This window comes from Falco cherrug, chromosome W, assembly GCF_023634085.1.
Source record: "Falco cherrug isolate bFalChe1 chromosome W, bFalChe1.pri, whole genome shotgun sequence".
In the NCBI taxonomy this organism is placed as follows: domain Eukaryota; kingdom Metazoa; phylum Chordata; class Aves; order Falconiformes; family Falconidae; genus Falco; species Falco cherrug.
In genome coordinates, this window is record NC_073719.1 from 9855698 (window position 1) to 9881879 (window position 26182).

The following is a 26182-nucleotide window of genomic DNA, read 5'->3' on the forward strand; positions in this document are numbered from 1 at the left end:
TCCATGGTTTCTAACACATCAGTAACCCTTATGTCTTTGCTGCCATGTGGATCCCTATCCCTTTCCTCCACTGAGATGGTAGACTAATGAACCTTGCTAGCACACCGTCCCTTGAACACTGGTATGCCACCCCCAGGCTTATCTCTAATGAGCCTGGTTTTATCCCTTTCCTCTTTCAAATCTAGTTTAAAGCTCTTTCAATGAGTCCTGCTAACTCCTGCGAAAAGAACCTTTTCTCTCTTAGAGACGAGTGCACTCCATCTGTTGCCAGCAGGCCTGGTGTCGTGTAACCAACCCATGATAAAATCCTCCAAAATTCTTCAGGCTTGGAGCCAGGTATTGATCTGCTGGCTCTTCCTATTTCTTCCCTCATCATTCCCTGCAACTGGAAGGATAGAGGAGATCACTGATTTTGTTCCTTATCCCTTAACCAGTCGTCCCAAGGCCATGAAGTCTCTCTTGATTGCCCTTGGACTTCTTGGTGCAACTTCATTGATGCCTACCTGAAAAATCAATAATGGATAATAATCCAAGGGCCATACCAGAGTAGGAAGCTTTCTCTTCACCATCTTTAAGCCTGGTCCCAGGGAGGCAGCAGACATCCCTAAGTGGGTCCTGTCTGCATATTGGAGTCTCCTATGACAATGATCTGTCTTTTTTCTTTCTGGAAGCAGTTTTCACACAGGGCATAGGCCAACTTAACCTTGGAAACACCTCCAAGCTAGATGAACTGTCGTCCTCATCATTGTTCAGTTCCATTTGCAGAGCCTTGTACCTATTATACAAGGGCACCTGGGAAGGTGGGGTAGTCATGGAGGAGATGCGCCTGCTGTGCCGGGCAGGAACTTGTTGCTATCCCTTAAGTCACCATGTTCAGCCAGGTGGAGAGAGGATAGAGAATCCTCCATACCACTTGTCCTGTTTGCCTGACAGGCCTGTCCCAGGGACTGTAGGGTGAGATTCCATTAATCTATCTCTCTCAGATTCCCTGATACTCCTCATCCTACTCACCTTGTCCCAGAGCTCTGTCACTAAGCTGAGGAGTTCCTCTACCTGGGTGCGCCTCCCACAGATGTACTCACTACTCCCATCCAATACTGGCCTAAGAGTAGGACACCTGGATGGCAGCATGTTCCCATCAGAGCTCTGTCTGGGAAGCTGCATCAGTCGTGGCAGGTGCAGAGTTTAGAGAGGCCATGGACTCCTGATGGGTAGATACCATTTCTCCCTGGTTGAGCTGGGAGAGCTACCCCACCCTTCCTGCGCACCCTTCTGCATGAACTGCCATGCAAACTGCTGCGCCATCGCCCTTGCTGCTGCGCCACACCCTGTTTGCCCACCCTGATCACTAGCATATATGCAGGCAGGCAATTGCATGCATTGTGAATTCTATTTTTAAAGAATATATTTAAACTACGTAAAGCACTTTAAGCTAAGGAGAGGTACTTCATATGCAGTGAAGTAAAATACATTATTACCGTAGCATATCTTAAACTAAATTAACTTCAGAAGCAGAAGAGTCACATTTCAAAGGTGGGATGCAGAGATCTTCAGAACTGTGCTAACACACACTGGCAGACTGTTGACTTTTGTTCTTTATTAGAGTCTAGATTTTTATTTTTTCTTAAGTAACAAACGTATCTGCTTTCACTGAATGCTGCAGCTCTCTATACACTGATACTACTCAGAAGAAAAAAAGAAAAAAACCCGCTGTACAAAAGGACTAATAGGAGTTAGTGTTATGTGACCCTCATTACCAAGTAACTTGTCAAGGAGCGTTCACTCATTTGCTGTCTTTGGAGAGGAATACACAGAGTTTAAGACATTTGCATCCATGTTCTAAACACACTCTTACCTGATCATGAATGTCAACCATCACTGTGTTCTGCTGTGGCGGGTGAGCAGCTGGGTGCAACATACGATGGGATATATTTGGAGGGTTAAAGGCTTGGGGCTCTTCTATTGCTTGCTGTTGTCCATAGAACAGGTGGTGATAGTTTTCATCCTGGCTAACAGAATTGTGTCGAGACAGACGATCCCTTCTTGCTCTCTGACGGCGAGCAGGAGGACTAAAAACACATAAAGAAAAAGATGAAAGATCACATTGAGAAAGGTTTGTGGCACATTTAACTAGAAGCACAAAGAACTCAATAGTAAGGATACACTGGAAATTTTACTAGGCCAGGTATGTTAGATTGTCATACAATCTTTCATTGAGAAAATTTCTGAAAGCCCTACATCCTTATTTCAGCATGAGTGTTTTAGCATAGCTTAATACAAGACAGAAAAACAGAAGCAGCATTTTTATAGAAATACTACCTTCACAAAAGACATATTAAAAAGATATTTGAGCACTTGATTCACAGAATCACAGAATGGTTGAGGTTGAAAGGGTCCTCTGGAGGTCACCCAGTCCAACTCCACTGCTCAAGCAGGGCCACCAAGAGCCTGTTGCCCAGGACCATGTGTCCTGGTTTCAGCTGGGATAGAGTTAATTTTCTTCTTAGTAGTTAGTACAGTGCTGTGTTTTGGCCCTGGTGTGAGAACAATGTTGATAACACACTGATGGTTTTAGTTGTTGCTGGGTGATGTTTATACTAAATCAAGGACTTTTCCGTTTCTCAGGCCTTGCCAGCGAGAAGGCTGGAGGGGCACAGGAAATTGGGAGGGGACACAGCCAGGACAGGTGACCCAAACTAACCAAAGAGGCATTCCATACCATAGGACATCATGCTCAGTATATAAACTTGTGGGGGTTAGCCGGGGCCGGTTGATTGTTGCTCGGGGACTGGCTGGGCATCGGTTAGTGGGTGGTGAGCAGTTATATTGTGTATCACTTGTTTTCTTTCTTCCTTTCCCTTTGTATTTTATTCCCCCCCCCCCCTTATAACTGTTATTGTCAGTATTGTTATTATTGTTCTTTCATTTTTATTCTATTTCAATTATTAAATTGCTCTTTTCTCAACCCTCGAGTTGAACATTCCTTTCTGACTCTCCTCCTCATCCCTCTGGGTGGGGGGGAGTGAGTGAGCAGCTGCGTGGTACTTTAATTAGCAGCTAGGGTTAAACCATGACACCATGTCCAGATGGCTTTTGTATACCTCTAAGGAGGGAGCCTCCACAACCTCTCTGGACAACCTGCTCCAGTGCTCAGTCACCCTCACAGTAAAAAAATGTTTCCTGACATTCAGATGGAACCTCCTGTGTTTCACTTTATGCTCATTGACTCTGGTCCTGTCACTGGGCACCACTGAAAAGAGCCTGGCTCCATCCTCTTTGCAGCCTCCCTTCAGATATTTATATACATTAAGATGCCCCTCGAGCCTTCTCTTCTCCAGACTAAACAGTTCCAGCTCTCTCAGCCTTTGCTCATAGGAGAGATGCTTCACTCACTTAAAACAACCCTTGTGGCCCTTCTTTAAACTCTATCCAGTATGTCCATGTCTTTCTTGTACTGGGGAGCCCAGAACTGGACACAGGACTCCATGTGTGGCTTCACCAGTGCTGAGTAGAGGGGAATGATACCTCCATCAACCTGTGACACCCTGCCACTTGACTGTTATTGTAGGCCTAGACAGACTGCTGACATACTGCCCTGACACCCTGACCCTTGACCTTGGAAGTGTAGGCAGGGTCCCATCCACATTCCATGTAAAGTTTGAATCTCTCAAATCACACTACCATTGGTGGAGCCAAGGGATGGTGTGACTCTCACCCTCATTCAAAAGGCATTTCCATGACTGACTGTTGCTCCCAGATTACTCAGACATCAAATGTTCCTAGCAGTACACCAGAGCCATGCCATTGCTTATAATCTTGTGTTTGCTATAATCATGTGTTTCTGGAGCAGGTGGATATTTCCTGAAGGAACTGCAGCCCATGAAGAGCACATGCTGGAGCAGGTTCTCCTGACAGAAGCTGCAGCCTGTGGAGAGTCCACACCAGAGCAGGTTTAGCCTGAAGGACTGCAGCCCATGGAGATGACCCACACTGGAGCAAGGGAAAAGTGTGAGGAGGAAGGAGAAGCAGAGAGGACCTGTTATAAACTGACTTTAACCCCCCCATTCCTCATCCTCCCTGTGCTGCTTGGGGCAGTGAGAGGAGGTAGAAGAGTTGGGAATGAAGGAGTGAAGTTGAGCCTGGGAAGAAGGGTGTGTATAGTTTTAATTTTTTGTCTTTGTTTTTCAGTATTCAAATCTCTTTTAATTGTCAATAAATTAAATTAATTTTCCCCAAGTCAAGTCCGTTTTGCCCATGACAGTAACTGGTCAGCTTGTGTTGGTTTCAACCCATGTATTCCTTCCTAGCAACTGGAGACACACAGCATCAGGATGGTGAGCATATAGATACCGGTAATAGGAATCATGCTTGTATTGTCATTCAACTGCATATTGCAATTGTTATATTATGCTTGTATTGGGATTTCAGTTTATTGCTGTATCACTCTGCTAAATCAAAATCCTGTGTAACATCAAATATCTTAAAATAAGTAAAATTGGTATTAAAATATTACAACTTACTTGTGTGACATATCTAAAAGAACCTGGTCAGAGAGTATTGGACTCTGGCACATGGGCCACAGTTCCTGTCAGGAAAATCTGCTCCAGCATGGGTTCTCCATGGACCACAGGGAAATACCTGCTTCATTGTGGTCTCTTCCACAGGATTCAGGGGAATATCTGCTCTGGTGCCTGAAGCACCTCTTCCCCCTCCTGGAACCAGCTGTTTGGCACAGGCCAACCCCTGACCTCTTCTCATAGAGGCCACCCATGTAGCCCCTGCCCCCTGCTACCAAGACCTTGTCACATACACCCAACACAATCTGCTAGCTAATAGGCCAACAATCAAGCCCATTTACTTTGCCAGGAAATGTTCTCAGTGTCAAATCCTTAGACTCCTCTTTTTTACCTGTCAGTTGGGTATTCTCTGCTCCTGCTGGCTGAATGCTGCCCCAAACACAACCACATTCTAAAGTTTAATCCCCTTAATCTTCAAACAAAAAAATACTAAGGACTTCTATAAATCCACAAATCTGTCATGTGTTGCCCATAAATTGTTGATAACTTTAGTCAGGCATGCTGCCACAACAAAGTTTTCCTTCTTCTTTCTGCTCCTCCTCCCCTACCCTCTGTTCCTGCTTTCTTGGAATATTACAGAATCACAGCATAATTCAGATTGGAAGGGAATTTTATCCTTCAACATAGAATGAGCTCACTGTAGAAGTTTGCCAGGCCACTGTAAATCATCCTCCTAGCACAGCATCACACTGGCACAGCCTCCCTGAGTCTACAAGAACAGAATGGCTGCCTGTACTGCATCAGGCAGTTGTAGGATCATAGGATAAAGTTGGAAGGGAGTTCACTTTGCTCAAAGCAGGTTAGCTATGAGATTGGATCAAGTTGCTCAGGGATTTGCCCAGTCTTGTCTTGAAAACCTCCAAGGATGGAGACTGCACAGCCTCTCTGGGCTCTAGCTCCACTGCTTAACTGTTCCCATGGTAAAAAAGTTTATCATATCTAGTTTGAACCTCTCTTGCTTCCATTCGTGCCTATTGTTTTTCATCCTTCCGCCATGCACCACTGTAAAGAGCCTGGCTGTGTTGTCTTGATAACTTCCTTGCAGGTGTTGGGGGGTGGGGGTTGTGCTATTAGCTGTCTTCCCCCCACACTCCATAGCCTTTCCTCCAGGCTGAACAAGCACAGCTCCCTCATTATCTCCTTGCAGAGCATTTGCTCCAGCTCCTCAACTATCTTGGAGGCCCTCCACTGAACTCACTCTAGTCTGTCAATGCCTGTCTTGTATTAGGGTGCCCAATTCTGACCACAGTACTGTAGATGCACTCTAAAGAGTGCTGACTAAAAGGGAATACTCACTTCCATTAAACTACTGGCTGAGCTCTTGTTGATATTCCTGGCTGCCTTTGCTGCCAGGGAAACACTGCTGACTCATGTAGACATGCTGTCTACCAAAACCTCCACATCCTTTTCAGTAGAGCTGCTCCCTAGTTTGTATCATTGCAGGTGGTTCTTCCTTTTCAGGTACAAAACTTTGTGTTTGTCCTTGTTGAATTTCACAAGGTTGCCCTATTCCTCCAGCCTCTCCAGGTACTCTTGCTGGCAGCCCTGCCCTCAAGTGTATCAACTGTTTCCCAACTTTGGTGCAATTTGCAAATTTCATTAGAGTGCACTCTGTCACCTCGTTCAGGTCATTGACGGAGATCTTAAATAGCCTAGATCCCTGCAGTACTCCACTTGTTACTGACCCCCAGGTAGAGTATGATCTGTTGACCACTACCCTTTGAGCATGACCGGCTGACAAGGTATTTTTTAACCATCTACATGTCCAAGAAGTCAGACCCTAATGCCCCAAAAAGGATACAGGAATGTTGTGGGAGATCATGTCAAAAGCCTTGCTAAAGCTGAGGTAAATGACATGCAATGCTCTCCCTGCATCCACAAATCTAGTCATTTTATCATAGAAGGCAATCAGGTGAGTCAGCAGTGATTTCTGCTTCGTAAATTCATGCTGACTCTTCCCAATAACCTTTCCCTTCATGTGCCTGGAAATGTGTTCCAAGAGGACTTTATCCATGGTTTTCCCAGGGACCAAAGTAAGGCTCAAGTGCAGGGTTAGTCTGCTCCTATCTAAGCCAGCATGACAATACCAAATTGTGTGGTGCGGTTGACATGCTGGAGGGAAGGGATGCTGTCCAGAAGGAGCTTGACAAGCTTGAGAGGTGGGCCCAGGTGAACGTCATGAAGTTCAACAAGGCCAAGTGCAAGGTCCTGCATGTGGGTCTCAGCAATCCCAAGCACAAATACAGACTGGGCGAAGAATTAATTGAGAGCAGCCCTGAGGAGAAGGACTTGGGAGTGCTGGTGGATGAGAAGCTCAACATGGCCCAACAATGTGCACTTACAGCCCAACCGTATCCTGGGCTGCATCAAAGAAGCGTGGCCAGCAGGTCAAAGGAGGTGATTGTCCCCCTCTACTCTGTTCTCGTGAGACCCCACCTGGAGTACTGCATTCAGCTCTGGAGCCCCCAACATAAGAAGGACATGGACCTGTTGGAACGAGTCCAGAGGAGGCCCATGAAGATGATCACATAGAGCTGGAGCACCTCTCCTATGAAGACAGGCTGAGAGAGTTGAGGTTGTTCAGCCTGGAGAAGAGAAGGCTCCGGGGAGACCCCTTACAGCGGCCTTCCAGTACCTAAAGGGGGCCTATAAGAAAGCTGGAGAGGGACCTTTTACAAGGGCATGTAGCTATAGGACAAGAGGTAATGGTTTTAAACTAAAAGAGGGTAGATTTAGATTAGATATTGGGAAGAAATTCTTCACTATGAAGGTGGTGAGACATTGGAACAGGTTGCCCAGAGAAATTGTAGATGCCCCATCCCTGGAAGTGTTCAAGGCCAGGTTGGATGGGGCTTTGAACAGCCTGGTCTAGTGGAAGGCATCCCTACCCATGGCAGGGGAGTTGGAACTAGATGATCTTTAAGGTCCCTTCCAACCCAAACCATTCTATGATTCTATGTTTGAGGAGACTACCACCTGAACTCTGGTGCCCTTTTTCCACTTTTCCTGAGCCCTGTAGTCACAGTTGGTATGCTCAAGGTCTCCCTTGGGATTTCCATTGATACCCACATGGATGAGCAACCACTTGGTGTTATTCCACTGACTAACACAGAATCATAGAGTTTGGAAGAGGTTGGTCTTGAGATCGTCTAGTCCAGTGCCCCTGCAGAAGCAGGGGCAGCTAGAGTAGGTTGCCTACAGATGAAGTTGTCACAACCTCTCTGGGAAAGCTGTGCCAGTGTTTGACCATCCTCACAGTAAAAGTATTTTCTTATGTTCAGATGGAATTTAATCTGTTTTAATTTGTGACCATTGCATCTTGTCCTGTCACTCGGCACGACTGAGAAGACTCTGGCTCTCTCTTCTTTATTCCCTCTGTTCAGTTTCATATCCAGCAGGATCTGGTTGAGCTGTGAGTACTCCCAAGATTGCACACATATAACTCTTATGTGAGGGGGGAACTGATCCTTTGCTAATGTGTCTACAGTGATAAATTTGTAACCAACTTTCTAGAGCTTTATGCTGGCACCAGAAGAGGACCTGTGCTACTAAATTCATGGGTTAATTGGAACAATTGGGTTGAAAAGATGTTTACAGAACATTAGAAGGACAATAGGAGGTGTAAATTACTCAATCAGCAGGCCTAGTGACTGGGATTTGTAGTTTGGGGGATGAAAAGGGAGGCTTACGAAAATATGTACAAGGCCTCCTATAAGTAACAGATAGCTTCCATCTATCAAATCATTAATTATGTTGGCTATAAAGCAGGATGAAACCCGAGACAATCAGGTTAAGGCTGAGCCCTCTAAAATGAATTTCCAAATTTGTGAAGAATCAGGTAGAAAAGGGAAATGCACAGTTGCAAAGGAAGAGCATCTTACGGAGATTTAAACCTGATGGAGCCAAGTAGTAGACCCAAGCAGGGCTGTCGAAATCGATGAATTATAGAGGAACAAAAATCACTTAACTCTGCAAATAATAGACCCAGTGGAAATGTAAAACCCTTGTTAGACAAATGCATATGATCCTGCTTGTAAACAAGTGGCTGGACAGGACAACTAGGGTCAGCCAGTCCAATTGTTAGTGGCACAAGAGGTCCTTGTCTCCAAGGATGCTCAAATAAGTCCCTGATCCAAGGGGTGTCACAGTCCATTTGGATCTCTCAAATTTACAGGACAGCGTACTCTGCGATTTAAACTTTATTTCATGAGCTCACTGAGAAATGCAACAAACGCAACCAACAGGGGTTCAAGTCCCTTTTGCCCAGACTAGTCTAGCACGTGAATTCAATTTTTCACCATTCGAGTCACAAAGTTTCATAAGTTATAACCCGTAACTCTTAAGAATGTGCAAATTATTTGGAATCCTATGAGCAAAAGAAAATAATTAGTTACCTAGCTGACTGTGAGTGCTTATCCTTCCTCCTCCAATCACCGTGAGAGCATCCCCTGTATCACACCCGGAAGCATGAAAGCCACAGCAGTCCAGCTGCTGTTGGATCTGCTTCAAAAGCTTTTTGGGTAAGCTGATGTTTTATATCCTCCAGCCTGGAGGTTTGGTCTATACCATTTCCATAAGTTAGTGGATTCTGAAGAAACTACCAGACAAAAGATAATGGCTGCCAGAGACAGCAATTTGCAGGTGATAATGGCTGCATCATGGCCCTTTAGTTCTTTCTGGCCACCTGTCCTGTCTATGTGGTGCTCTCACTTTGACCTAATGATGCTACTCCCAGCAGACATCAGGCCTTAGCATGAGGTGTGAGCCAAAATCTGAGCAGGAGTTGAGTGAACAGTCACAAAGGGGATATATGATTTGTTTTCCTCCTAAAACCCTTCTAGGGGTCCTTAAAAGATTCTACCCTTAAGAGCATGTATTGAGTCTGGCTGGGATGGAGTTAACTTCCCGCATAGCAGCCCTCATTTGTAGCTAGAAAGGTGTTGATAACACACCAGTGTTTTGGCTACTGCTGAGCAGTGCTCACACAGCACCAAGACTGTGTCTCCAACCCCAAAACACCCTCCCCCCCAAAGGCCAGTAGGCTGGGGGTGGGCAAGAGGTTGGGAGGGGATATAGCCAGGACAACTGACCCAAACTGACCAAAGAGATATTCTATTCCATATGACATTGTGCTCAGCAATAAAAGATAAGAGAAAGGAGGAGAGGGAACATTTGTTATTAAGGCATTTGTCTTCCAAAACAACTGCTATGCATGCTGAGGCGCTACTTCACAGGAAGTGTCTGGACATCGCCTACTGATAGGAAGTAGAGAATAATTTGCTTGTGTGTTTCCTTTGCTTCCATGCATGGCGTTTGTTTGCATTTGTTTATTAAACTGTCTTTATATCGACTCATGAGTTTTTAATCTGATTTTCTCCTGTCCCTGTCCCGCTAAGGAGGTGTGATAGAGTGGCCTGGTGGGCACCTGGCAGCCAGTCAAGGTTAACTCACCACAGTTGTTGCTCATCTTTTCTAGTGCCTCAATAAAGCTTTGTTTTATAATTTGTTGTCAGACTCCATTACTGTTCAGACCACAACCTGCTGGCAACATACCTCCTAATGCAGCCCAGGTTAATATTGGTCTTTTTTACCACATGGGTGTATTGCTGGCTCATGTTCAACTTGGTGTCCACCAGAACCCCCAGGTTCTTTTCCATAATGCTGCTTTCCAGCCATTCAGCCCCCAGCACGTACTGGTGCATGGGTTTATTCCTCCCCAGGTGCAGGACTTTGCACTTCCCCTTGTTGAACTAAAGGTTCACTAACCCTAAACTCCCTTGTTTTAGGGTTCAGCAACCCTAAAAACAAGAATGCAAATTTCAGTAGACTTCCACATATTTACATTACTTGTGTGCTTCACAAAAATTATCTCTAGAGGCTCCTAACGAGTTGTAACCATGGTAATATTTCTATTTTACAATGGGTAACTGACACTTAAACCAACTGAAGCTAGCACATCTTCTTACTTTGAGTAAGCAATTTAGAGACTTGGGATTTGACAATGTACTCATGAGACGCACAATTAATAACTTGTCCATAAAAAAAGTTTAGATTAAGTTACTTCCATGGCATTTCTCATAATTTTTGCAATAGAACAAACTAAGTAGAGACCATCCCAGAGTGCCCCACTTGATTCCACAACATGCCTTCCAATCTCCACAAATAAATAATTTATCCATTGTGTGTAGAATCATTCAAGTTACATGGGATTTAGTGCTAACCTGGGTACAGGCTCAATGAGCCAAACTGCAGGAAAGAAACAAAAAAGGTCTGCGAACACTAGAGCACATCTTTTCCAGCACAGCCTTGAACAGAATGCAAGATTCTCAGCTTTCACCATTCCTTTTGCTATCATCAAACAACCCTGAAACCTGTTGGTAACTCACTACACAGCCCTGACATTTCTCAAGTTGCACCCAGTTTCACTACTGAAGGTGGGGATGGGGGGTGGGTGAAGAAGAAGGATACTACCACGGTTGTTCACATTCTATTGTGATTGTATCATAGTCTGTCTTACATTACTCATTGTCATAGATAGCCTCATTGTCCCTCTCTGCATTATTAGTATGATCTACCTGTTCAGTGTTTTGGATTAGGACAATTTTCTTTCCTTTATGTGATTCTAATTCTAGAGCAGATAATACTTAAAGGCAGTAGATGTATTTTGTTGGGGTTTTTTTTCCTTGGAATATTCTAATTATAGCTTTAAAGCTGCTATTTCTTAAAAAAAAAAAATAATTCTGATGCATATACATGCTCTGAATGCTTTTAATATAAAACATATACTGAGGCCCTACTTCCCAGGAAGTGGCTGGACATCACCTGCCTTTACCTTGATCTACAAGTTTTTCATCTGATTTTCTCCCTGTCCCACTGAGAAGGGGAGTGATAAAGCAGCTTGGGTGGGCACCTGGTGTCCAGCCACGGTTAACCCACCACAGAGCAACAATTCAGGCACAGGGACAGGTCAGGTGACAGTTTCATTGCTGTCCTGGAGGATACCCGCACTTCCCAGCCCCCTTGAATGTAAGAGCTAAAGGCGGCTGCAGCAGCAACACTTGGTGATGAAGAGGGTTCAGTGAGAGGGAGGGGGCTGAAATAACATTCAGATCCTCCTTCTGTTGTCTAAAACTCCCAAATTCTTGAACTCTGATTTAGTGTTTAACTAATTGTGCACAGAGTTTAGGTCAAGCTGGCCCTCTAGATTTGTCAGGAATGAGGAATGAAAGGACTTCTAATCGAGGGAGTCATCTTTGGGAGAGAGAACAGCCTATCTTTGTGATGAAAGCCATGCACACTTAGACTACCTTGTTTATGTTAAACTCCTATTAGTCAGCTCTTATGGTCTTTAGCCTTGCCCTAGAAGTGAACTATCCTCATTATAATACTAAAAATCACACCCGCTGAGGGAAAGACCCAGGCCCACTAAAAGACCCTTCCTCAGAGAGTATGGGTAGTAGTAAAATAAGTAAGGTAATGGATATGCAAATGTATAGCCAATCATCTATACGGACCTGCCCTCTGGGCAGGGAAAGTGTGATAAGATTTTGTATATAATGTTTGTAACTTTGTACTGTGGTATGCTAGCTTTGTTTGCTAGCACCCAGACTTGCGCAATTGTAATAAAACAATATTTTGTCTCATTGTGTAAGATTGGCTTGTTGCACGCCAGGAACGGACTCACGTTTTAGAGACAACACTTTCACTGGGGAGCCAGAGCTCGTTCAGCAAAGAAGCAGAAACTTTACTTTTAATATTTTAGTTCTTACTGAATATGCTCTAAATTAACTACTCAGCCACCACCAGTATTTAATATTTTATACCTTATTTGGTATTCAAGGATAATGAAGGTGGGGTTAATGAACTGAAACAGAGACAGCCCTTAACTCCATACAGCTGCTGGGGAGGTGGGGTTGCTCAAACTCCTGTGATGTCCCCAGGGATTTTTCCCTAGGAGGTATTCCTGAGAAGATAGTAAAGGAGAGATAGGGAGACTCTCCTATTGCTCGAAAAATTTCTCTCATCCTGATTTCTTAGACTATAGTTCACTTGATCACTCCAAACTAATTGTACTACAACTAACCAAGAGGTAGGAAATACCCTGCAGTGAACCTAGGCAGAGTTATTAAACTCTGCTCTCTGCCAATTGCAGGCAAAATGGCTTTTGGAGTACAGCAAGATTAAAAGATACATATACCCTTGCTCATGTGGCCCATTCTCTGGCCCACACCAGCAAAGGAAGGATTATTCCAGCTGTATGACAGGATTAGTTTGATCCAAATTTTTCTTATGCATGTATTTTTCAGTTATTTGTCTATTTTCAACATTATTTTGGAATGGGATGAGAGCAGTGGAATGCTTTAGTGAAGTCACTGAGCTAATGACTACATCATTAAAATGCTGATGTATGTGAAGATACAGCTAATACTGAGAAAGAAAAATTAAAGAACATTAAATGTATCAATGAAATGTTTAAGGACTTTCCACACATGGCTGAAAGAAGCTTTGCCGTAATCTGCCACTGAAGTCTGTCATCCCTTGAAACCAAGAGACTGGGTCTGCATTAAGGTATACCAGTGAAAATACACACTTCAGCTGTGCCGGAAGGGACCTTATCAGGCACTGGTAATTACTAATACTGCAAGTCGTGGTTTAATACCAGCCAGCAACTAAGCCCCACTCAGCTACTCACTCACTCCCCCCTCAAGTGGGATGGGGAACAGAACTGGAAAAGTAAAAGTGAGAAAACTCATTGGTTGAGCTAAAGACAGGTTAATAGGTAAAAGAAAAGATGCACACACAAGCAAAGCAAAGCAAGGTATTCATTCACCACTTCCCATCAGCAGGCAGGTGTTCAGCCATCCCCAGGAAAGCAGGGCTCCATCACACATAAGGGTTACTCAGGAAGACAAACGCCATAACTCTGAACATGTGTCATCCGTCCATCCGTGTCCCCCTTCTTCTTCCCCCAGCTTATATATACTCAGCATGACGTCATATGGTATGGAACATCCCTTTGGCTAGTTTGGGTCAGTTGACCTGGCTGTGTTCCCTCCCAATTCTTTGTGCCCCTCCAGCCTTCTCACTGGCAGGGCCTGAGAAATTGAAAAGTCCTTGACTTAGTATAAACATTACTTAGGAACAACTAAAACCATCAGTGTCCTCTCAACATTGTTCTCTCACCAAATCCAAAGCACAGCACTGCACCAGCTACTAAGAAGAAAATGAAGCTGAAACCAGTACAGTATCCACCCCTTATTCCATACCATTTACATCATGCTACATTTTCTAATCCATCATCATCTTTCCAGTATTTTAATATAAACACACATGTATCATTCCTTTAGTCTATGGACCATCCCTCTAAAAGTCCATTGAGTTCATTTAGTCCATGACTTTGGGCTCCATCTGTTATCGTGGTCACTCAGGACAGGAGAGGTTGTGTATTGCATGGAGTTATTTGGCACCAAATACAGCTCAGGTTGGGTCATCTGCTGCACTTGCACTGCTTCTTGTAAGGTGTGGTGGTGTCCTCCCCCCTCCCCATCCTGACCTTTGTTTCTGTGACAGTGCTCAAGTGATAACCACCTGTGGCAGTCCTGACAATGCTCAAGTGATAACCATCTGTGGTGGTCCTGATGGATGTATCCCAGTGGGGATGGCTGTATCTGACTCAAAGTGGGTTTGGGGGAGACCGATAACAACACAATAGCCAAGGGCTAATTTGAACAGTGCACCCACCTAACAGTGCTGGTCAAGGTCCATCTCAAGACAAGTGTGAAAGAAACTAACTTCTGTAGTATGCAAATATGACTATGAGTCAATTATCTTGCACCATAAACACTGGACAGCCCAGAGCCCATTGAGCTCTCCTGCACAGCAGTGGGCTGCATGACAGGACCTCCCCTTGAGTAGGGATGCTTCTCAAGGTTACTCCTCGAGGCTGAGAGATTCCTTGCTGCAACAGATTCTCGATAAATTATTAATAGCATGCAAAACTTTGAAATCTTAGCTAAGCGGTATAAAGGATTGACTGTGCACTTATAATCCTTTAGATATAAATCATTGACTAAGTCTGAGACTAAGTCTGTATCTAGCCACATGTAAGCTAAACTTCCCTCTGAGAAGGAGTTTAGAGTGCAAGGGGGTCCTTTCTGAACCTCATGACTAAACAGAAGGGTGTCCTTGACAATTTTGTCTGACCCTGTCCTCTGTGCAGTAAATAATCAAGTGTACTTTGCCATCGAATTTTGTTAAACCACTGTCACATTTACTATCAAACTTTGTTAAACCACTGTTTTATATCAATAAACATGTTGCTACTTCTCTCTTACGAGTGAAGTGTGTCACTCCATCTGTGACAAATTGGCATAGTCAGCAGGTTGACAAGTAGTATCACTGATTATTTACAGAGGCATGGAGTGAATCCAAGTCGCGACTTCTTTTAAGACTGGACTTGTGACAATTGGCATAATTTGGAAGCCATAGCCCTAGGCATTCCCAGAGCTGTGATTCAAGGTCAGCCTACTGGCATTATCTTGAGTCTGATTGAAGCATTCCAGAAACAGTGAAAGGAAGAAGAGTATTTCAGCTCCTTCAGCACCAGTCCCCAGAAAAGAAGACAGCCCTTTCCTCCCCCTTAGGAAGGAATTTCATGATATGAAGTAAAAAACCAAGTAACATCCGAAAGCAAGTGGCCCTGTCTGTCCAGAAAATGAAAGCTTATCAGTGGATAAGTGATGATGGCCCATACATTTTAATTCCAGTTGGTCCTCAGAGACAATTGGTGAAGTTTTTAATAGATACGGGAACACAAATTTCAATTCTAACACAACAAGATGCTGAGAAGCTGGGTGTGCAATCCGGACAGTGAAGAGTTAAGATTAGTGGTGTGAATGGAGTGAGTGTTGTGTGTCAAACTGCCAAAGTCGGTATATGGCTCCTGGGCAAGAAGCATATGTTGACTACTCACTTTGCAATTAAAGATCATTATGAAAATATTTTAGGTTACAATGTTTTAAATGGACAAGACTGGCACCTGCCAAATGGCAGTGTGTGGTCTTTCAGCTCAAACATCAATCCCAACCCCGGCAGAAATCGGAAGGCTGCAGTGTGTGTGCTGTGCACAGCCCCTGCACTCCCTGACACAAGAATTATGGACATACCACAGTATCGTTTTTTCTGCTGTGGCACGACATGGAATTTCTGAGGTCATAGCTGATTTGCAGAAATTACAAATTATCTCCAGAACCCACTCCTCATATAACTCACCTGTCTGACTGGTTCAGAAACCAGAGGGGAGGTGGCATTTATCAATTGAATGCCAATGCAGCCCTGCTGACAGCTGCTGTACCGAACATTGCAAACTTAACAGCTACTTTGCAAGCAGCTGCATACCCAAGCATGGTGGCTCTAGATGTAAAAGATATGTTCTTTATGGCACCCTTGAAGGAGGAGGATAAAGAAAAGTTTGCTTTCACTTGGGAAGGAATTAAATATACATTTAATAGACTCCCACAGGGATATAAACATTCACCCACAACTGCTCATGCCAGGCTTGCTGAACTTTTACAGACAGTCTCACTTCCTCAAGATGTGAAACTGTACCAATATATAGATGATATTCTGATTGGAGGAACTTCTTCTGAGAAGGTGGGGGAAGTGGCAGCAGCAGTATGGCAAGCACTAAATAAAGCACAAATTGAGATTCCACCCAGAAAATGTTAGGAACCAAGTAAAGAAGTAAAATTTTTGGGTACTTGGTGGATAACAGGCAGTGCAGTGATTCCTCCAGATACCTTAAGAAAAACTGAAGAGCTGCAAATGCTCTACTCAAGGAAGTAGTTACAATTAATGGGAATTTAGGATATCAGAGGAAACATGTACCTGGATTATATATTATTTCCCATCCATTATACTCATTCTTATGGAAAGGCAAACCCTGGGAGTGGAAATAAGAATGTAGAGAAGTGGTCAAAACACATGACTGAAGAATTAAAAACATATCAGTCACTGGGACCAGTACACTCCTGTGACCCTATTATAACTGAATGGGGTTTCACCAAACACCCTACTCACTGTAACCTGTCCCAAACTTGCCCTGATGGGCCAAAAAGACCTTTATTGTCTGCAGCTCAACTGCATTTAAAGAAACAGAACGATACTCTGAATGGGAAAAGGATACTATCACAGTTGTTCAGATGCTATTGTGATTGTGTCATAGTCTGTCTTACATTACTTATTGTCATAGATAGCATCATTGTCTTTCTCTGCATTATTAGTATGATCTACCTGTTCAGTGTTTTGTATTAGGATATTTTTCTTTCCTTTATGTGATTCTAATTCTAGAGCAGATAATACTTAAGGCAGTAGACTGTTGGGTTTTTTTTTCCTTGGAATATTCTAATTATAGCTTTAAAGCTGTTATTTCTTAAAAAAATTAAATTCTGATGCATATGCATGCTCTGAATGCTTTTTATATAAAATATATATGTAAAGACTTATGTTTACAAGAACTGTAGGAGAGAAGGAGAGTTGGCAATGAAAGTCCTAATTGCTTGGAAAAACAGTTAAGCATATTTCCTAATTATGATCAGTACTGATCCTCAGAGAGAATAGCTTCTTTTAAGACTACTCCCAGAAAGAGAGAGGTAGAAGTTAAAGGGTGTATGGCTGGGGTTTTGGCATTGCTTCTGGGGTGGTTTTTTTTTCCTCCAGCTGGGCAGAACAAAATTCTCTGAAAGCAACGAAATTGGAAGCAAAAGATTCTTTTACTATGTAGAGCTATTAAAAAAAAAGATTTAACAAAACTCAGAGTATTCAGATACACAGCTCTAAAAGCTTTTAAAATTTCTAATTTATTGTAAATGACTCAGGAAAAGTAGTCAGAACTGCATCTAAATTATGAAATACCTATACTGAAGTTGCACTTCAACTTTGTTCCCAGGCTTTGGGAACAGAAACCCATGTTGATGCAAACACAGACCCACTGTCAGTGAAGGAAGAGTTGGAATGTGAATTATTACAGGAGCTTGACCCCTACAAATCAATGGGCCCTGATGATATCACCCAAGGGTGTTAAGAGAGCTGGCTGATGTCATTGCAAGGCCGTTCTCCATAATCTTTGAGATGTCATGGAGATCAGAGGATGTCCCAGAAGACTGGAAGAAGGCTAATGTCACACCCATATACAAGAAGGGTTTAAAGGAGGATCCAGGAAATTATAGGTCCATCAGTCTTACTTCAGTCCCTGGGAAAGTCATGGAATGAATCCTCCTAGGAGCTAGCACAAGTCAAATGAAGCATATGATTGGGAAAAGCCAGCACGGATTCACCAAGGGCAAATCGTGCTTGACAAACCTGATTGCCTTCTACGACAAAGTAACCTGCTCAGTTGATGTGGGGTGAGTGGTGGATATTGTCTACCTGCATTTCTTCAAGGCTTTTTATATGGTTTCCCACAGCCTTCTCCTAGAGAAACTGATACCTTACGGTCTAGACAAGTGGTCTGTGCAGTGGGTGGGGAACTGGTTGACAGGCCACTCCCAGAAGGTGGCAGTAAACAGATCATTTTCAAACTGGCAACCTGTCACAAGTGGGGTTCCCCAGGGATCTGTATTGGGCCCAATGCTGTTTAATATCTTCATAAGTGATCTGGATGATGGGATCAAGTGTACCCTGATGAAGTTTCCTGATGATACCAAACTGAGTGAGGAAGCAGACACTTTGCAAGGGAGAGCCACCCTGCAGGAAGACCTGGATAGTCTGGAAGAGTGGACTAACGAGAACCTTATGAAATTCAATGAAGACAAACATAAGGTCTTGCACCTGGGAAAACGTAATCCAGGAGTGCAGCAAAGGCAGGGATCTACCTGACTGGGGAGCAGCTCTGTGGAAAGGGACTTGGGGGTCCTGGTGGACAACAAGCTCAATATGAGCGAACAGTGTGCTGCTGCAGCAAAGAAAGCCAACAGGATGCTGGGTTGCATCAACAAGGGTGTCACCAGCAGAGATAAAGAAGTCATTATCCCACTCTACTCAGCGCTTGTCAGGCTGCACCTGGAATACTATGTTCTGTTTTGGTCCCCGCTATGAAAAAAGATGTGGACAGGCTGGAGAGGGTCCAGAGAAGGGCCACAAAGGTGATCAAAGGACTGGGAAGTCTGCCATATGAGAAAAGGCTGAGAGAACTGGGTTTGTTCAGCCTTGAGAAAAGAAGGCTTAGGGGACAACTTATGACCATCTTCCAGTATTTAAAGGGTGGCTACAAAGAAGATGGAGACTCCCTTTTTACAAGGAGTCACATGGAAAAGAGGAGGGGTAATGGGTACAAGTTACTCCTGGGGAGATTATGACTGGACATAAGAGGAAAATTTTTCACAATGAGAACAATCAGCCATTGGAATAACGTCCCCAGGGAAGTGGTGGATTCCCCAACATTGGACACTTTTAAGATTTGGCTGGACAGGGTGCTGGGCCATCTTGTCTAGACCATGCTTTTGCCAAGAAAGGTTGGACAAGATGATCCTTGACATCCTTTCCAACCTGGTATTCTATGATTCCATGATTCTTTTCTTCCAAGCACCGTGCTAGATGTTGTACAAAACCAGTAAGCGACAGTCCCTGGCACCCAAAATCATTTACAATCTAAAAAAGGTGATGTGTCCAGATGAGTTAAAGTGGGTCAGATGGAAACAGACAGAACACATAGTAATTATCATCTTTAGACAAGAACAGCCATCACAAGCTGTCCATAACTGAAGAACCTTGATGTCAGCATTCTCTAAGGTAATTTCTTTGATGCAGCAACTTTTTGAATGCCTTTACTCTTTTGAACTGAAATTACTGACATAGTGGGATTGAGTGCATTCTCAGAAAAAATGCAGATGGCACCAATCTGAGTCATGCAGTTGATTCCCTTGAGGGAAGGGATGCCATCCAGAGGGATCTGGATAAGCTTGAGAAGCGGGTGCATGTGAACCTCATGAAGTTCAACAAGGCCAAGCACAAGGAAGGTCCTGTACCTGGGTTGAAGCAATCCCCAACATCAGTACAGACTGGAGGATGAACAGACTGAGAGCAGCCCTGAGGAGAAGGACTTGGGGGTGTTGGTGGATGAAAAATTGAACATGAGCCAGCAATGTGTGCTTGTAGCCGAGAAAGCCAAACATAATGTGGGCTGCAGAAAAAGAAATGTGTCCAGCAGGATGAGGGAGGTGATTCTCCCCCTCTACTCTGCTCTAGTGAGACCTCACCTGGAGTCCTGTGTCCAGCTCTGGAGTCCCCAGCACAAGAAAGACACAGAGCTCTTGGATCAGGTCCAGAGGAGGGCCACAAAAACTATTAGAGAGCTGGAACACCTCTCCTATGAAGAAAGACTGAGAGACAGTTAGGGTTGTTGAACCTGAAGAAGAGAAGGCTCCGGGAAGACCTGAATGCAGCCTTTCAATATATAAAAGAGGCTTATAAGAAAGACAGAGAGACTTTTTGCCAGGGCCTGCAGTGACAGGACAATGGGCAATGGTTTTAAACTGAAAGTGGGTAGGTTTAGACTGGATATAAGGAAGAAATACTTTATGATGAGGGTGGTGAGACACTGTAACAGGCTGCCCAGGGAAGCTGTGAATGCCCCATCATTGGAAGTGTTCAAGACGAGGTTGGATGGGGCTTTGAGCAACCTGATCTAGTGAAAGATGTCCCTGTCCATGGCAGCAAAGTTGGACTAGATGAACTTTAAAAGTCCTTTCCAATTGAACCCATTCTATGATTCTATGACTCACAACAACCTTAAAGAATTGAGCTCTGAACCATTAGGGCTTATCAGCTTTGGTTTAGCATTAGTTCTATAAAACTTTATCAGACTCCTGCAGAACATGTACACAGATGTGTATAAACTGTGCTCCCCCAACAATCATATTCTGGGAAGGTAGATTAGCTCAGGCTCACACTAGCAATAGATGGTAATGGAAGGATGCAAGGAAATGTGTGTGGACTGGTCAGATGACAAGCAAAAATGCCAAATGCATCATATTCTGAATGGCCCAGTTCAAAACATTTCTGAATAAAAACATCTTGTGGACTTGATTTATGAGTAACCACTGCACAGAACTGAATAAAGGACATATAGCAGTTATTCTGAAAAGAGAAGCTTGAGTCAACAAACACATTTCTTTCTTGGGTCTGACAGCTGTATGAACACCCATACCATGTTCATGCTTTGGACTGAAAGCTTCCATATTTGTGGACTTGAAGAAGAAACAAAATCCAGTACATTTAAGTCTGTTCCTTCTAACACTATATTATCATGGCTGACAAAATTTATCTATGGAATCAGAGGAGAAGCAATTACATTATTTCAACCTCATCTAACATTCTACAGTCATGAAAAAGAACAAATACTTCCATTTTAGTAGAAATCAAGCTATAGTGTGTCTGCGATGTAAACAGGTCAGTTAGCTTTAAAATTTCATTACATGGCTTGGACACATTTCTGAAACAATGCAGTGTGAAATGCTGAGGAATTGAAAGCTTTTGCTTTGGATAACTAAATAGAAGAGTAAAGGTCAACTTTATTTTTATGCTTTCCTATATACTCTTATCCAGGCATCAGTTCAACATAGTCATCTAAAACTCTACTCTTCCATGATTAAGGAATCTTGTTACAAAAGCTCTGCCTCAGAGAGCATTATAAGTCACTGTGGGAAAATTACTTGGTGGGGGGGAATTAGAGAAAACTGGGACCTAATAGAAGCGTAGTATTACAGAAAGCCTTTGTCCTGGTTTCAGCTAGGATAGAGTTAATTTTCTTCTTAGTAGCTGGTGCAGTGATGTGTTTTGGATTTGGTGTGAGAACAATGTTGACTGGACACTGGCAGTTTTGGTTGTAAGTAGGTAATGTTTATACTAAGTCAAGGACTGTTCAGTTTCTCAGGCCCTGCCAGTGAGAGGGTTGGAGAGGCATGAGAAATTGGGAGGGAACACAGCCAGGACAGGTGACCCAAGCTAGCCAAAGAGGTATTCCATACCATATGACGTCAATCTGAGTATATAAACTGGGGGAAGAAGAAGGAAGGGGAGGACATTCAGCATTATGGCATTTGTTTTCCCAAGTAACCGTTACACGTGATGGAGCCCTGCTTTCCTGGAGATGGCTGAACACCTGCCTGCCCATGGGAAGTGGTGAATGAATTCCTTGCTTTGCTTTGCTTGCATGCGCGGCTTTTGCTTTACCTATTAAATTGTTCTTATCTCAACCCTTGAGTTTTACATTCCTTTCTGATGCTCCTTACCATCCCTCTGGGTGAGGGCGAGTGAGTGAGTGGCTGCATGGTGCTTAGTTACCAGCTGGGGTTAAACCACTAAAGCTTTTTAGGGTAGAATGCAGCTATCGCTTTCAGGATGGTTGGCATGCACGGGATCTACTTTACTACAGCTCCCTAAGAATTACACCCTGCCATCTCAGCACATGCTCATAGGAGTAATGGAGGACGGAGTGGAGTGGAGACACTGTGGCCAGGCTTTGTCGTGCTCCCTGCAAGAACAGGAACTTGATGGTACCACACAGCTGATAAGCTGCATAGCAGTTGTCACATAAAGAGTATATGAGATGTCCACTGCTGAGCCAACCACTGTGGCAAAATTACTTTCCTTAGATGAAATAATCTCATTGTAATAACAACGCACACCTCCATCTCAAAGTTACCTGCCTCCAAGGTACTACTACGCTTCACTGGGCATGTGATACCAATCAGTAACAACAATATGTATGACTAGAGTCACTCAAGCTCCACCTAAATGTGAAGGAAATGGACTAGTCCTGGACTGAAGTAAGTCCAAAGGGGGGAACTGTTGTATAAACTCCTGGATTACCAAACTCTGATTTAGTGTTTAACTATATACAAATCTGTGCATAAAGTTAGGTCAAGCTGACCCACTCTTTAAAGTTGTTATAAATTAAAGGGCTTCTAATCAAGGGAGTCAGCCTTGGGAAGGATGAGAAACACAGAACAGATAGTGAGAAGAACACCATTATCAAAGTTATGCAGAAAGAAGCCTTCAAGTGAATAAAGTTCTGGCTGTAAGAGGAGACAGGCTGATAAGGTGTTGCAATCCACTGACATCAACAGAAAATTAGTTGAAAATAGGACAAAGATAATTGTAGTAGTGCAGGAGCGGGTTGGAAACTAGGACCATGCGTGGCAATCAGTTAGCTGAGGGGAATGTGCTCGAGCTTGTCTAGACAACAATTAACATGATGAGGCATGTTTGCAGAGCACAGGGGAGTGGGAGATGGATGGCGCCAAGGAAAGGTAACACCTTGTGGTTAATTGATGGCAGTTAACCACCAATCAGGGATTGCCTAGTATGCAAGGCTTAGCTTCAAGAACCAATTAGTTTAAAATGCGCAGCTTCTGAAAGTGTATAGAAACTTGCGCTTCTGTACAATAAATTGACATTTGCTTGCATCAAGCTGCGTCCCGTCTCTTCATTCGCCGCATAGTAGTGGGAGATCGCGACCTCCAACTCAAATAGCATCCCCCCTGAAAGAGGGAAAAACCCTGCTTGAGGAGCATGTGTAGTTAGCAGAAAACTTCAGCAGTGCTATCTGAGGATGTGTAGTAATTTGCATTGAAGCGAGAAACTTGTAACCAATCCTGTTTATCATAAATGAATGTGCAATGAACTATGAAGTATAGAAAGTGGACAAATGACAGGAGAAGGTAGGTAAGACTCCATCGTAACTTCTGGGATCGGCTGAACCTGTCTTCTCCCCCATAGGGACGCCTATTGGGTAAGAACTTTATTCTATGACTAACTCATGCTAGCTGCTATTAGGTATATTGTTTTAAGCTTGCTTTGCAGTCAGTGTATTATCACCGGAATCTTTGAACCTTATTCTGTCACAAATTTGCATTTTATAATAAAAATCTTCAGCTGAAGTTATAAGTCTCTGGAGATTTGAATAGTTGTATCAAATGTAAAGGGTTTGAGGAAACCCCCTTTCTTAACGTGACAGCCACACACTAAAAATCAGAACAAAAATGCAGTCTTTATAATATGCAAACCAACCACCTCAGCAACCACATGATGCTATGGTGTCCTCCAGTCAGGTCCTCCTCACCTTTGCTGTTTGCAAGACAAGGACTGAGTTGTGAGTGCAGTGAACATACATGACACTACATATGGAATTTATTGTTTTTGATAGCACTCTGACAATAAAGAGGGTTTTATTCCTGTATTGGATTTATGTGGCAAGGTTTTGGTATTAGAGGGGCTGAAGGGGTGGCTTCTCTGAGAAGATGCCAGAAGCTACCCCCATATCAGACAGAGCCAGTTCTAGCCAGCTCCAAGGCTGGCCAAAGCTGAGGCAATCAGCAACGTTGGTAGCACGTCTGTGATAACACATTTAAGAAAGGCAGTTGGGAGAGAGAAAATGTGAGAGAAACAACTATGCAGACACCAAAGTCAGCAAAGGAGGGGGAGGAGGTGCTGTGCCCTAGGCACTGGAGCAGAGATTCCCCTGTAGCTTGTGGAGAAGACCATGGTGATGCAGGTTGTTTCCATGCAGCCCACGGTGGAGCAAATATCCACCCTGCAACCCATGGAGGACTCCACGATGGAGCAGGTGGATTTGCCCTGAAGGAAGTTGCAGCCCATAGAGAGCCTATGCTGGAGCAGGTTTGCTGGCAGGGCCTGTGACCCCATGGAAAGGACCCATGCTGGAGCAGTTCTTGAAGAAATGCAGCCTGTGGGAAGGACCCACATTGGAGAAGTTCATGAAGGATTGTCTCCCATGGGTGGGACCCTATGCTGGACCAGAGGAAGAGCATGAAGAGGAAGGAACAGCAGACATGAAGCATTATGAACTGACCACGATCCCCATTCCCCATACTCCTGTGCCACTGAGGGGGAAGAGGTACAAGAGTCAGGAGTGAAGTTGAGCCTGGGAAGAAGGGAGGGGTGGGGGGAGGGTATTTTCAGATTTGTTCTCATTTCTCATTTTCCTATGATGTTTAATTGGCAACAAATTAATTCCTGCAAGTTGAGTTTGTTTTACTTGTGACTGTAATTGCTGAGTGATCTCTCTGTCCTCATCTTGACTCATGAACTTTTTAGTCATATTTTTCTCCCCCTGTCCTATTGAGGAGATGGAGTGATAGAGTGGCCTGGTGGGCACCTGGTAGCTAGCCAAGGTCAACCCACCACAATTCCCCCCTTCCCATTTTTTAAACCCTTATTTCTCCAGTACAGAATGAGAGAAAGAAGACAGCTCATAACAAAAAATGTTAACAAGTATTCTCTTCTCAAATTCTCTGTACTCTTACAAAGTATTGGAAGATGTAAGAACTTAAATTACTTTCAATACAGAGTTTTCTGTTGCACTTATAATTTAGTAAAAAAAAAGTCAAAAGAAGCATTAGAGTATTTATCATATAATAAATACTATTCAATGTTGCCTGAAATAGACTTCCCCTGAGTTGACAGTAGAGAGAATAAGAAACTGGTCCCTAACCTATTTAGCTTGCTTACCTCCTCCTACTTCGCGCAGGTGTGCTGCAGCGTTCCCCAGAGAAGTGATGTTGGTTGGACCGAGCCATAGGAGGCTGCCTATTTGATGCTATCTCCCACGGTCGCATTGGCAGTGATGCAGTTGGTGATGCTGCTGTATAGTCAAAGACTGAATGAGAAAGACGTTGTCTCTTGGGACTTGAACTGTCTTCACTCTGTGCCAACATAAACAAAAAAGCCCTCAGCTGAGTGATTTGTTTCCCATATTGAAACTCCAATATTATTTACTTCAGCTAGCATTACAGAGGGAGATTTAACAGACTAATCAGAACACCATAAAGTTAAACAACTACAATTAGTTGTAGAACCTACTGCGTTCATAATGCAAACAACTAATTGCCTACCTGAGCATTTTTACTAAAGCATATTTCAGCAACATCAAGATATTTTAAAGACTAATGCTAAGGCAATAAGAGAAGTTATATCAGAAAAAGGAGTAAACATTTACTTCAGAAGAAAGAGCTAGGTCCTATTTTGTTATAATATTCAACAGAGGCACTGCCCTGCCACCTCAATACAGGTTTAGGATATAAACACATGAATGAGTTATCCAAAGACTTTTTTGTAAAAGATAAGCATAGATTTCACACCAATATGATCCATATTTGCCAGTAAATAGATGCCATATAGACCTCTAGTTCAACATATGCATTCCATTCCTACCAGGTACATGCATACATAGCTGAAAAAACATTTTTAAATATCTGGAGTACAAATCAGCTCTGCTATCCCACCACAGAGGTGCCTCATCTTTTAACTTGTTAGTGCAGTAATAGTAATTAACAGGTAAAGACAATGTGATTAAACCCAACCACCATGAAAAACTTGATTTAAGTTTGTGTATTTTACTGAAGTTCTACTCGGACTAGGTAGCTCCTAGAGTTGTTAGTGTTAGTGATATGAAAACCATTCACCTCCAAGTTTACATCAGGTCCTGAACAGGAATAGTTACCTTCCCTTTTCACTGCTTGCCCCTGCTTAAAATGGTTAGCTAGACCTCTCCTTGTTCACCATAATAATTTAAGAGATATGATGTG

At 43.4% G+C, this 26182-nt stretch overlaps 1 protein-coding gene across 4 annotated transcripts in view; it reads right to left on the reverse strand.

Moving 5' to 3' along the window:
• LOC129734572 (E3 ubiquitin-protein ligase RNF38-like) overlaps positions 1 to 26182 on the reverse strand; it is a 180128-nt gene that overhangs the window by 55837 nt on the left and 98109 nt on the right. For all 4 annotated transcript variants that reach the window (XM_055698183.1, XM_055698181.1, XM_055698182.1 and 1 more), the window contains 2 exons: positions 25107 to 25300; positions 1856 to 2069 (listed from right to left, as the gene is read on the reverse strand). In XM_055698183.1, the coding sequence (XP_055554158.1) occupies positions 1856 to 2069; positions 25107 to 25300 (408 nt within the window). The remainder of the gene's footprint in view (positions 1 to 1855; positions 2070 to 25106; positions 25301 to 26182) is intronic.